This window comes from Populus nigra, chromosome 2 (genome assembly GCF_951802175.1).
Source record: "Populus nigra chromosome 2, ddPopNigr1.1, whole genome shotgun sequence".
In the NCBI taxonomy this organism is placed as follows: domain Eukaryota; kingdom Viridiplantae; phylum Streptophyta; class Magnoliopsida; order Malpighiales; family Salicaceae; genus Populus; species Populus nigra.
In genome coordinates, this window is record NC_084853.1 from 39,723,081 (window position 1) to 39,736,346 (window position 13,266).

A 13,266-nucleotide genomic window follows, 5' to 3' on the forward strand; every position below is an offset into this window, starting at 1 on the left:
TAAAAAAAACATTTGTTGTTGCCGTAGCAGCAGCAGCAGCGGAGCACAAAACAAGTAGAGACTAGCAGCAGCAGGTCATTACATTTTTCATCTTCTCTGAGAAGCCAAAGGAACGAAAAAGCGTACTCATTGAGAGAGAAGAACAACTACGAGAAGAAGATTCATCAATCTTGTTGCTTCTCTTCAAAGCCAGCCATTCTTGATTCTTTTATTCTTTATGCCCCTCTCTCTCTTTCTAAATCTTGTGATCTTTTTTTTATGCTGATAGTTTTGCCATTAAAGCTTTCACGCCATTTCCCACGAGAAATCGGTAGTCGGAAAGCTTTTTCATCATCACCCCTAAACCTCACCTCCACTCTCTTCTCTATATAATAATACCCCTTCGTCTACTGCTCTCAGCATCTCTCCTTCTTCACGCCGAGATCAAATGACAATGCACCCATTAAGATCATGCTTTTCCGTTTTGTTCGTTGTCTATCTTCTTCAATGTAAATTGTTTTTTGTGCATTGTATTTTAGACCCACTTGATTTCTTAGCTCTACAGTCCGTTAGAAAATCCTTAGACGACATGCCTGGTTCCAACTTCTTTGCTTCATGGGACTTCACTTCTGATCCTTGCAACTTCGCTGGAGTGTATTGTGAATCAGACCGGGTGATCGCTCTCAACTTGGGCGATCCTCGTGCAGGGTCTCCTGGTCTAATAGGCCGACTCGACCCTGCCATTGGCAAGCTCTCTTCTCTGACTGAACTCTCTGTTGTTCCAGGTCGAATCATGGGTTCTCTCCCGCAATCAATCTCCCAATTAAAAGACCTTCGCTTTCTCGCTATCAGCCGGAACTTCCTCTCTGGCGGGATACCGGCAACTCTAGGCCAGTTACGAAACCTCAAAACCCTTGATCTCAGCTACAATCAGCTCACCGGAGATATCCCTCGCTCTATAGGTACCATACCAGGGCTCTCCAATGTCATTCTCAGCCACAACCGCATCTCCGGTTCGGTCCCACCATTTCTCTCAGAAACTCTAACCCGGCTCGAGTTGAAACACAACGAACTCTCTGGTTCCATCTCGCCAACCTCCCTCCCTCCCTCGCTGCAATACCTCTCTCTTTCCTGGAACCGCCTCTCCGGTCCGGTCGACTTGTTATTGATCCGGCTCGACCGGTTAAACTATCTGGACCTGAGTATGAACCAGTTCTCGGGCTGTATTCCGAGTCGAATCTTCACCTTCCCCATAACCAACCTTCAACTGCAGAGAAATTCGTTTTCCGGTCCGGTTCAACCGGGAGGTGAGGTGACAATACCGACCGTTGATCTTAGCTACAACAGATTGTCGGGTGGAGTATCGCCCATGTTCTCAACCGTACAGACTTTGTATCTGAATAATAACCGGTTCATAGGACAGGTTCCGGGTAGTTTTGTGGACCGGTTAATGGATGCGAGCATACAAGTACTTTATTTGCAGCATAATTATTTAACAGGGATGCAGATTAATCCAACGGTTGAGATTCCGTTGAGCAGTTCGCTGTGCTTGCAGTATAATTGTATGGTGCCGCCCATACAGACGCCGTGCCCCTTGAAGGCCGGAAAGCAGAGGACAAGGCCTACCGCACAGTGCAACGAATGGAGGGGGTAAATCTTTGAACTGGAGAGGGGCACAATGGGAAGGAGGTTCTTCTTCATACAGATAGGTTTATATTTTTATTTTATTTTTTATTTTTGAGGGGGGGTTTTTGATTCGTTAATTTATTTTGTTTTGGGATTGAATTTGAGAGGTAAATGATGGATGATAAATAAGAAGACTGTGGATACCTGGTGAAATTGTAGTTATTTTAATGGTCATGGCTTATTATTATGCTGTCATTATTTTATTTTTATAGTATAGTTTTTTGTGAGCAACATTGTGTTGGTTTATCCTATGGATTGTTATATTATTATCTTAATGAAGATAAAATATTTTACGTTTTCTTGCCATTATTTTTATTTTATTTTATTTTAGTAATTGATGATGCTATGCCGTGGTTTGATTGCCATAAGACTCGATGATGTTTGATCTTGCTTATTTTCTTGAGAGTAATTAACAAATCTTATATTTTATATACAACCACATTTATTATCAATCAATTTAATATTTATTAAAATTTATGGGTCGCCATTCCCAGAGGAATTGGCCATGCTTTTTATTATTTCTGGATACATAAAATGTTGGCCATTATTATTTTTATTATTTATTATTCATGTAGCGTATTTAAAACAGTTTCCACGTAACTTAATTAATTATTAATTATTTCATTGCAAGTTCTTCTTCATTTCAAGTGTTTTTATAAATGCAAAACCACGTGAGATTTGAATGTAAATTAATTTTGTATTCAACCTAACTAATAGTTTGTTTTTACATTTAAAAAGTATTTTTGATTTTTTTTTATTTTAAATTTTAAATTTTATAGTGTTTAAATTGTTTTGATATGCATAAATAAATTTTAAAAAATAAAAAATATATTATTTAATATATTTTTAAATAAAAAACTTTTAAATAATAAAGAGATAAAATCACTTTGGAGTGGGATGTCCTCTCTCTTTCATGCCTATTGTGGATTTATAACTTCAAGGGTTGCTAAATGCTTGAGAAATGCCCATATCCATTACATTATTGAGTTTAAATTTCATAATCTCTTTTATTATTATTATTAAAATCCACTGAACTAACAAATAAATTAAAAAATAAAAAACTGTGTTAATGCATATTTCATTAAAAAAAGTAATAATTGATGCATAAACAAGTCAAAAAAACAGCTGTTGGAGTCCAATAAAAGAACTGATAGCCCTTTGTTGTTTAATGAATATTCGAAAGAAAAGAAAGTGGATAAAATGAAGTCTAATTGCATCATTTTATAGTCAGAGGGCACGAGGGAAGAGAGATTAGGTGAGAGTGGATGATATAATCTTAAAGCTAAAACGGCACATGATTGGAGAGGGAACAAAGACAAAGTGGGCCTCTCTTTTTACTTGTAACTAACTAACTTGTGTTGTCTGTCTGGGTTTAGTTGGGGAGTCCCACGTTGCCGCCGGTCAAAAATCATTTCTTTTGCTAACCACCACCTTGACGCTGTGGGTCAAACCCCTAATTTCCCTTTTAATTCTTCTTGTTTTACCTGTTTCTCTTTCTTTTTTCCTCTGTTCATGTGTTAGGTCACTCTTCTTGGTTACAGGATTTCTTTAGATCTAGTAGTGTTTCAAGATTGTTTTTTTTTTTAAAAAAAAATTATATATATAGATATATTATTTATTTCGAATTATTATTTTTTAATTTTTAAATCCTTTTGATATGTTCTTCTAAAAAATAACTTTTTTAAAATAAAAAGATTATTTTAAAAAATAAGACAATCACAAGAAAGAAAGAAAATTATCCCTAAACAACATTTCATCATTCAAAACCAATTAAAGGTGAAGAGGTTAGATTGGATATCTATTTCTATTTCTATATTTATTTAGTACTATTAGGTAAGATGATGGGAGTATCCAATAATTTATAATTTATATTACTTGGTTTACTTAGAATTGAGTTTTATAATTTATTTAAATTTATTTTTTATTAGGTTATCCTAATCTCATGACACATGATAAGGTTTTGACAGGTTAACAGGTTGACTCCTGTTATTTTTTCTGGTTATTTTTTTAATTTTATCATTCATTAGGTTTATTTGAAGCTAAGTTTTTTAATTTTTTTGATTTTTTTTCATGGGGTTATCATAGTTTCATGATCCAGTATGCGAATTAACAGGTTAGCTCAAGTTTTCTTGTGTCTTTTTATATTATGCGGAAATAAATATATTATAAATTTTTAAAAATTTATTTTACTTTTTTTATTTAAGTTTTAGGATAATAATTTTTAAAATTCAGTTTCAAGTAACAAACGGAGATACCAAGTTGAGAAACAAATAAATGCTATAAAAACTATATAAAATTTGGGTTTTAAGTATTTTTAATATTACTATCCATGTTTAATCACAATACAAATAAACATAATTATAACAACTGCAACAACACTAAAAATAATTATATATAAATGAGTGGGCATTTAAAATTATTAATCGGGAGCACTGGACTGGTCATTATTATTGCTAAACAAGAGTGAAAGCTCACTTTAAAGTGCGGTAATTATGGGCTTTAGTTAGGTTTTGATTCTTCTAAAGTAGGGGCCCACGTATCTAGTGTCCCCCCTCCTCTTTCTTCATCTTTCCCGAGATTACTTCATGAAGTGGACCCCTCTCTTGTCTTTCCGAAGATTGTTTCATAAGCATTCATCCCTTCTTCATTGATCAAGCAATTAATCCATGGAGATGCCATTTCCATGTTTTCATGGGCCCTTCCTTGCTGTCTCCTCATCTGTTCAATTCCGTCAAGAGAAGCAGTCACTTATTCCATTGAATCTGACATTGCATGGATGTAATTTCAGAAATTCAGCCTTTGCCTCTCTATGTTTTTTCTATAGAAGTAGAAAGGAATTTCCAATTTCTCACCTTTTTTTCTTTTACAGCTGGTATTTTCTGTCATAAGCCTTCAATCGCAATACATGGACTGAATGATTTCAAAAGAATTTTGCTACGAACACGATCTATCCACCAGTTGCCATTGAATGCATGGCATACACCCACCAAGCAATCAAACAGCACTGTGCATTCAACTTCATAAAATGCTTGAGGGTCAAAAATCTAAACCCCCGCACTGGGGGTTATTTATGTACAATCTAATATTGTGGATGTAATATGATCAAGAAATCATAATACATGCTAATTTACATCAATTTGAACATGAAAAAGAAGAAATCCGCTATCCACTCATACACAATGCCAATCTTATCAAATATTCTTTCCAAATTTCACTTCCCGAAAGATTTCAAGCATCCAGTGAGGGTTCATGCAAGTCGATCACACTAGTTAATCACATAAATCCGATGGTTGAAATTTTTTGGGAAGTGAATTTGGGAAAAAGTTTTTGCTAAGATAGCATTACTCTCTCTCTCTCTCTCTAAATATATATATATATAATTGGATTGGTGGAATTAACTGCAGTTATTGTGTGCTTTCAATCAAATTGTCTCCTTCGAATTCTCTTCTTGGTTGAAGGGACTGGAGCTTCTCCATTGCCAGGAAACTCCCATTTTACAACATCTCCGTCCCAAGAAGAGCTGACAAGCATGGGATAATATGGGTGCCAACTACAATCTCTTACAGGTGATTTATGATGTTGTAGTAATGAAACTAGTTCTCCAGTCACCTGCAAGAAATTTCCAAGTTAATAATCAATGGAAGAGTGGACTCATAAACGATAAAGAAAAAGCACTCAGGAGTCTCGATAGCGTGAGGTCAGCATTGGTCCAGCCAGCATAACCCCAGTTAAACAGGTAGCTAAATATTACTGCGGCTCGACATCCGTTGGCTGAATAAATCATATCCATAGATAGTATTTTCAAGCAACAAAAACTCGTGCAAAATAAATTCACATTTCCAAAAAATAAAAGTGTCCTCCCATTCGAGGCATAGATATTTCAGGAGCACCTCATTCTATGCTTCACCCACCAATATCATAATGCAGCATCTACATTTTGCAATTACTTGCAAAGTGTAAACCATGCATATAGAGAATAAAAGCAGCAGAAGATTTGCTTACTTACCAAGTCATAAATATAAACACAAGAATCATGAGATCCAGTGTAAATGTACTTCTGGCCAGTACTGCAAAAGGTGATTCAAAAAATGAAAGCATGTCAATTCTAAGTATTAGGGCTTCTAGCACATTCAAATCAGTAAAATAACATCATGCCAGGTGAAAACAAGACACAAACATGGGTTAAGCCTGATGAATGACTATAAATGCAGGTGGCAGCATATCAAATGAAGTAGCTCTCAATGAACTCTTGGACTAGCATCAGAAAAGAGCTTCAGAACTTTCATTATGACAAAAGTACAGAGATTATATGTTAAAACTCACCTATATACAGGAGAGAAGTAGCAGCGGATAAGAGTGCGCAGAACCGAATGACCTTTATATGTGGCTATTGATTGATCGCAGGGGTGTTTCAAATCTCTTGCCTCATATGGGTAGTCCATCCACCTGTAGTCCCATTCATAATTCCTCAGCCCTGAATAGCTACAGTAGAAAAGAATGGTATTATTAGAGTGGTCTAATAATTGTCAAAGTGAACAACAGCAGAACCCCCCATTTTTTTTTTCATTTGACTCGATATAACAACACAGCTAGCCCATGATCATACTCAAAAGTTAGCCTGAACGGTTAAAAGTTATGGTTTGGTGCAAATATCAAAGATGATAAACGTCAATGTACATTACAATGCCAGGTCATATTTTTATAAATAAAAGACAGAATTCAAGGGCAGAACAGCAGGTGAAGTATACCTAGTAGCATTAGGGGCCATTTTCCGAATATCCCAAAGTTTGATAGTCTGATCTTTACCATTTGAAATAAAATACCGACCATCTCCATGGCTGTCAATAAATGTTATGCCTTCTAAGTGTCCTGTTAGGACTCCAGCTGGCTTCCCTTTTGCAATAAAGCAGCGTCTATCCCACACCTACACTAAATTAATGACATTTGGTATCCTTTGCCTAGTAACACACATTACAAGGTAAACATGCCAATCATTTCTTTTCAGCATGGTATTTAAGGTTTTTTTTTGTCTTTTTATATTGGCATGCATTATACAGACGGAATTTTATGAGAAAACTGAAATCCCACATTGATCAATAATTTGACATGTTAATGACATAAAACTACTTTATAAAATGCCAAAAAGAACTGTGTCAAGGCTTGTAAGCAACATAATTTTAGGAGTGCAGGGTAGAATACCCATTTATGTCCACAGTAAGTGACTACTATTACCCCTTTAGAGTAAGTGACTGCTATTACAACTCTACAGCTACAGATCCCACCAAAGCTTTAACAGCAAAGAAACTATTTATATCATAACATGAACACCAAGTACAAGCATTCTTTTCCAAATCGTTGATGAATTCAGCTTCTTTAATCAGCACTGGCAATCTGTTATCATGAGATTTGGTACTAATAGCTTTTCTTCAGGAAAACTAAACTATTAAACCATTGGCCAGAGTGCTCCTAACCGCAAAGGTATTGGAAAGCCATGAAAAAATCTTTTTCATGCCAAGCAGCTACAGTACTGAGGCCAATGTCATGTAATCTTGGTATTGGTATCTTAAAGACACAAGATTAAGACACGAGGAACACTGAATAAACGGTAATGATACCAAGAATTATGATTTCCAAGACAGAAATCTTAACAGCAATTTATTTCAACTCAATAAAGCCTCATTATCCAAAACACTGCGTCAACTGAATAAAAATTTCAGCAATCAGAAAATCCATCATAGGAAATAGAATTTCACAAAATATAATATTTTCTTTGAAGTAGCAAGATGAGATGAAATATAATGTCTTTGAAGGTGCTAGTTAGATTCAAATGAATACCTAATAATACAGGACACAGAATATAACTTTCCTAGAGCTTTCAATATTCAATACAAGAAATTAATATAACTTACCTTGCAAAGATTATCATCACTCCCAGAAAAGATAAGGTGGCCACTTTCATCAGCAAAACATACAGTGTTAACATCAGACTGCAACATAAAACAAAACACAGAAACTCTGAAAAGTCTACAAGTCTATATTACAATCCCACTTGAAGAGAGGTCAACACATTATCAACTTCCACCATCACAAATAGAAAAAAAGGGAGGGTGGTTGCATACTCCCCAATTTTCTGCCATGATATCTTTTATTGTCTGATTTCTCCAGACAAATTTTGTTCACGTATGCTAACAACAAGCTTGGTCTATGCATTGTATTTTTACGTGTGATAAAAATCATAATTATCAAGTACAAGGGCAAGGGCAAGAACAAGATTATTAATAAGTGACACGTGAATTTCAGACATGGAAACTAGTTGATAAAAGATGACAAAAATGGTATTGTATTTCTTTTTCATCAATGAATTCATCTCAATGCCTTCAACTTGTGAGAATATATATGATGATGACAATGCCATTGCATTTCTGTAATCAACGCATTCATCTCAATATCTTCAACTTGTGAGTACATAAACTCAACTTTGTGACAACCATGTGGTTGTTACAGGCCATTTCTATAATAGAAGACTTCAATGCCTACCCTAAAAGACCAAGGGCTGATGATCTAATTGGCTGGTTGAGATTATACATGAATACCCTGTATGCTAATACTCCCACCATTTACCATGTATTAACACTCCGAGCAGCTTATGGATAGTAAGATGGACATCCACACAATTTGCAGGAATTAATGTATGCTCAATCTTAAAAACCATTATGCACCAAGAAAAGAAAAATGCAGCCATTAGCCAATTGTGGTTATACTGAAGTTATCACAATATTTTACCTACCGTGTGTGCCAAAATTCTGAGGGAGAGCTTATTTTGTTCAAGGTCGTAGACATATATGGAGTCATCATTACTTCCTGCAACAAGTTCTCGCCCATCATTGGAAAATTTCACAGAGAAGATTCCAAAAGAATAGCCCCCATCACCAGAAGAAAAGTCCAATCCGTCATGAAACTCCTACAAAACATATGGACTCAAAAGTGAATATTTTTTTTTACATGAAAACAAATAAGACTAATGAAAACCAGGATATCCATCTCCACATGATGACTAGAGAGGTCAATAACCATTTTTGGTTACAACTTATGAGCTGCATTCCATGGCACAAACAAATCTATATTGCCATTGCATCCTCTTGAGAATAGAGAATCTCAATAAAGCAAGCAGGAACTGTAACCAAGATTTTGGTACTGAGAAGTACATGTACAGTGACAAATTAAAAAGTTTTCAGCATACAACTGTGTGCCAATATCACAGTATAGCGAAAAAATAAATTATTCTATGTCCCACAGTTTTTTTCCAAATAGCAAACTCCTCTTAGATGGAAGCCAATCAAGCAGGTTGTTATTGATTTTCCTAACTTTGTAGATTCCAATACCTAAACATGCATGCATCAGCATGTATCAAATATGGGACATTTTATTTGTTTATTTATAGCTAGAAGTACTCCATGTCTATGAAATCCATTATAGGCTCAGTCTGTGTGTATTGTCACTTTTAATGGTAAATCAGCAACCAACTTAACGAATTTCTAGTTATATCAGTACAGTAACAATCAGATTGTGACTTGCATTGAAAATACAACAGGCAATTGGGTTGTGCTAGCTGGCATCAAATACTCATTACTATTCTGCCATTTTCTTTATCTAAATGTTACATGTTTCAATAATAAGATAAAAATACTGCATACCGTAACGTTTGCAAGCGACTCTGTTTCGGCAGACCCAGCATCAACAATATGGACAATAGGTGACATGCTTGCATAAACCTGCAACAGCAAAATAAATGCTGATTAGTATATATGGGAGGAGAGATGTTCAGCCTACCCAACAAAGGGAAAAGTAACTTTCAGTGACCAAGTACAAATCTAAAAGAAACCAAAGAGGATGATCTATAACAAGCACCTTCAAGTATGCATGCTTGTACAACCTTAAGATTCTAGTGGTTAGTAAATGTAGAGCGATCATTAGGGATGTTATCAAGCTATTTATCAGAGCATTCACTTAAGTCAAGAAACTTCAAAGATGTAAAGAGAAAGCTCTGGATGTGAAAACAGGAAGTAACAGCAGATAAATCATGGCATTTCTCTCCAACACTAAATATGACGCAAATCTATATGAATGCATGTTACTTGCATTCTGCTAATACCAAAAAAAGAAGAAGCTGCGATCACGCCATCTGGGCAGCCCTAACAGCCTGACACCTTTCACATTGTTTGGGCCAGGACCAAATGACGTGAGACCCACGGTGTTCCACCTGTACTTATGGCTACTGGTTTTCTTTTACAAACAAAACTGGTTATATGGCCACGGCACGCAAAACAAGATCACACATTCCAACAACCAGAGCCTCCCCTTTTTTAGAAGTAATTTTTACCCATGCATGTTTCCGTTGCTCTATGTCTAAGTAAAAGAAACTTACCATGCCTCAAGTATTTCCATTGGTTTCCTGCTCGGTCTAAGATATTTCTATTAATCAGGATAACAGACAAATGACGGTGTTGTAATTGTATACCATCATCACCTAGGCTACCACCCCTATCCTGTCAAGTAAGCTACCAACTTCATAGTCAAGTACGCATGTGTTCTCTCAATATATAAATACTTAGTGACCCACACCAAAAGGGGCAGAACATAATCTCCATCACTAAAGATCACAGGAACATATTCCTGACCAAAAAAACACTATTCTCTATATTTTCTTGTTTATCCTTCTCTTCCTGCACTTACTAACTTAACCATCACAGGTCCCCCACAAACACATAGGGGAGTTGTTTTTGCGGGTATCCCAAGCTCATCTAGTCCATTTTGTTCATTCAATCCATTTCATTGTTAAGATATGAAGGCCTAAAATCTATTTGAAGTTCTCATTGACTTCATCGGCCACACTACCAAAGCCCGCTACTTTATAAATTAAAAGAAGTTTGTTTTATATGATGACTTAAAGTGCTACGAACAATATCAGAATATTAATAGGGATGACATTTGTTGATTTATTGCTTGAAAATGCAATTTTTGTAGTTGTAATAGTTTATGACACTTTTTTTCCATCTTTCAATGCCCACTTAGGATCTAACTCTCAGAAGTGTACAAATGAAAAAAACATTTCTCACTTGCAAATTTAATTAGCTAGAAATTCAAACTCACGAGATGGCGCTGATCTGGGGAAAGAGATGTATCGGTAACAGTCCAACGCAAACTTTTGGCAAGAATGTTCTTCTGAACTTTCCACCCCTTCTCCACATTGTATATTCTAATATAGCTTCCCTGAAACAAATATTTGTAGAAAACGAGCATTAAATTAATTGCAAGTATGATAACCAACCTTTGCAGTTTGTTCCCCTTTTAATTTATCGATTCCCCAAACCCAATTTCAAAACAAAGCAATATACACAATACCTGAAACCCAGCAACAAATAGAGAGCCATCAGCTGAAAACTGCGAGACATAGGCTCGGGTACTCATCTGGTCAACAAGCCAAGGTCCATTGACAGGCAAATATCTGCTAAGCATGTGACAACGATCAGCTGCAGAGAATCTTCCCCTTGCTGAATAATTAGCTTCTCGACCAACCAACATCTTAAGAGTGGAAACAGATGACTTATGCATGCCGGGAACAAGTTCGGCCAGCTGTTTATGCGGACTAGATTTCAACTTCGTAACCTGAGCAATTTCATGGTCTAAGTTATTCAACCAATTGCTGGCTCTCTTGCTGCTACCAGCCTCAGGAATGGTCTTGCCATCATCACAGAGTTCAGATTCAGTCTCCAGTCTGCTCATAGCGTAACCCATTTCGTCTACCGAAGTTCTTCTAGCAAAAAAATACATTTTACATTAAAACCAACCACAATATTTATACTTGAGGAGAATTTACAAAACTGGGGAGCCTTCATATCCTGCAAAAAGAAGATGGTGATAGACTGATAGTCCTTTTTAGCTCCCTAATTCAAAGGGTTTCTTTGTTTTGTTTTTTTAGAACTGTAGAATGGAATAACAATCCAATAACCCGACAATCTAAGTCGAGCTACTTAATAAGCTATCCACAAAATTTCAAAGAGATTGAGTTTGCACATGCCTGCCTTAAAAGATTATATGATGACAGGTATCAAGATTTCTGAACCACAACAGTATCCTTTGATCAAGAAAGTTAAAAACAAGAATCAAACTGAACAGAATTCGAGAAATAAATAATGAAAAGAAACAGTCAAGTGAAGCTACTGACCTTTCTTCTTCTTCTTCTTCTTCTTCTTCGGTTGCTGGGCTTCACCGTCGCAGTTGATAATGTTTGGATGAACGGACGTGAATGGATAGTATGTACAGGTACGGATATTTTCGTTGTTTTTTTGTTTTTTTTTTTTAGCAGTGGCACAATCACATACGCGCAAACACTACACGTGCTCAGCTAAAGGGTGATTTCGATATTTCATTTTCTATTAATCGAACGTAAGATGGTTTGGTTTGGTTTGGTTTTAATCCGAAATCCGGAGAGCTTCGAACTAAGTTTGTTAGGACTTGGGACTCGCGAAGTTATAGTTTTTACTATAAATGTAACCCAAGTTACGCCGTTAATCAATATTATTTTTTTTTGGTATAAAAATTATCAAAAAAAATTTAAAACTTAAAAGTATTAGGTTTTTTTATAAAACTATAGTTAAAAGTATTGGGTATGTTTACTATGCCTGACTTAAAAGTTATAATTATAATATTAATAATATTATTAAACTTTCATGACCTAAATTTAAGTGAGTTTTGTTGCAACGTCAAACACGAAACTTTAAATATGAGTCTGCTGCAAGGTCGTGTTATAAAAGTATGATAATTAAAAAGAAAAAAATTTAATATTACATAATAAAATTTAAAAAGATAATTGAAAAGAAAAAAAAACAATAAAGTAAAGCATTATTCAAATGAATAGTGTTCTATAAGGAAGGGCACAGTAAAATTCCCTTATGAGATCACAATAATATAATGAACAGTAAACAAAATAAATTATAATGTTTAATTTTTAATCAAATCGATAATAAAATATGAAATTGAAAGAAAAAACTACTCAAGAAAAAGAAAAAAAATAAATTAACTGGTTTAACCCGTCAAACCTGGGATTTGTGTCATGAAATTGGAAGAAAAAAGGTTGATGCCTTTTAATTATAGTTAATTACAACATTTAAAGATGAAATTGGAAGAAAAAAACCAATGAAGAAAAAGAAAAAAAATCTGATCAACTTGGTTAACCCGTCAAACTTGAGATTCGTGTCATGAGAGTATGATAACTAAATAAAAACAATTAACATTAATGAAATAAATTAAAGAAAAAAAACCTACAGGAAGGAAAAAAACTAATGAAGAAAAATAAAAAAAAATATGAATTAACTGGGTTAACCCATTAAACTTGGAATCCGTATTATGTAAGTCTGATAATTAAATAGAAAAAATCTTAATATTAACAAACTAAATTAAAAAAATTAATTAAAAAGAAAAAAAAGGAAACAACAACAAAAAAACAAAAATACTAAACAAAAAAAAGATTAATTTAAAAGAAAAAAAAGCCTACATGAAGAAAAAAAATTAATGAAGAAATAGAAAAAAAATCTGAATTAA

General features: G+C 34.8%; 2 protein-coding genes across 5 annotated transcripts; one reads left to right on the plus strand and one right to left on the minus strand.

Moving 5' to 3' along the window:
• Positions 1-1,971, plus strand: LOC133682824 (LRR receptor-like serine/threonine-protein kinase ER1). Its single transcript, XM_062106354.1, has one exon. It carries the CDS (start codon positions 428-430, stop codon positions 1,631-1,633), a length of 1,206 nt encoding a protein of 401 aa, XP_061962338.1. The 5' UTR covers positions 1-427; the 3' UTR covers positions 1,634-1,971.
• A 2,711-nt stretch (positions 1,972-4,682) lies between these two features.
• Positions 4,683-12,052, minus strand: LOC133682547 (LEC14B protein). 4 transcript variants are annotated; one of them, XM_062105925.1, is made up of 10 exons: positions 11,891-12,052; positions 11,068-11,476; positions 10,816-10,935; positions 9,360-9,437; positions 8,453-8,626; positions 7,575-7,652; positions 6,414-6,589; positions 5,989-6,147; positions 5,672-5,732; positions 4,683-5,274 (listed from the first exon to the last, which is right to left on the minus strand). In XM_062105925.1, exons 2-10 carry the CDS (start codon positions 11,458-11,460, stop codon positions 5,083-5,085), a joined length of 1,431 nt encoding a protein of 476 aa, XP_061961909.1. In that variant the 5' UTR covers positions 11,461-11,476; positions 11,891-12,052; the 3' UTR covers positions 4,683-5,082. The 4 variants fall into 4 exon arrangements, with proteins under 4 accessions (XP_061961909.1, XP_061961908.1, XP_061961912.1 ...); XM_062105924.1 differs by having other exon boundaries at positions 11,068-11,479; positions 11,891-12,051; XM_062105928.1 differs by lacking the exon at positions 11,891-12,052 and adding an exon at positions 11,744-11,858.
• Between the last annotated feature and the right edge of the window lie 1,214 nt (positions 12,053-13,266).

Coding starts and splice junctions, on each gene's coding strand:
- LOC133682824 (XM_062106354.1), top strand. CDS start 428: ATGACAATGCACCCATTAAGATCATGCTTTTCCGTTTTGTTCGTTGTC.
- LOC133682547 (XM_062105925.1), bottom strand. CDS start 11,460: ATGGGTTACGCTATGAGCAGACTGGAGACTGAATCTGAACTCTGTGAT. Junction 10,936..11,067: donor TATTTGTTGCTGGGTTTCAG/GTATTGTGTATA, acceptor TATTTGTTTCAG/GGAAGCTATATTAGAATATA. Junction 6,590..7,574: donor GTGATGATAATCTTTGCAAG/GTAAGTTATATT, acceptor AATTTAGTGTAG/GTGTGGGATAGACGCTGCTT.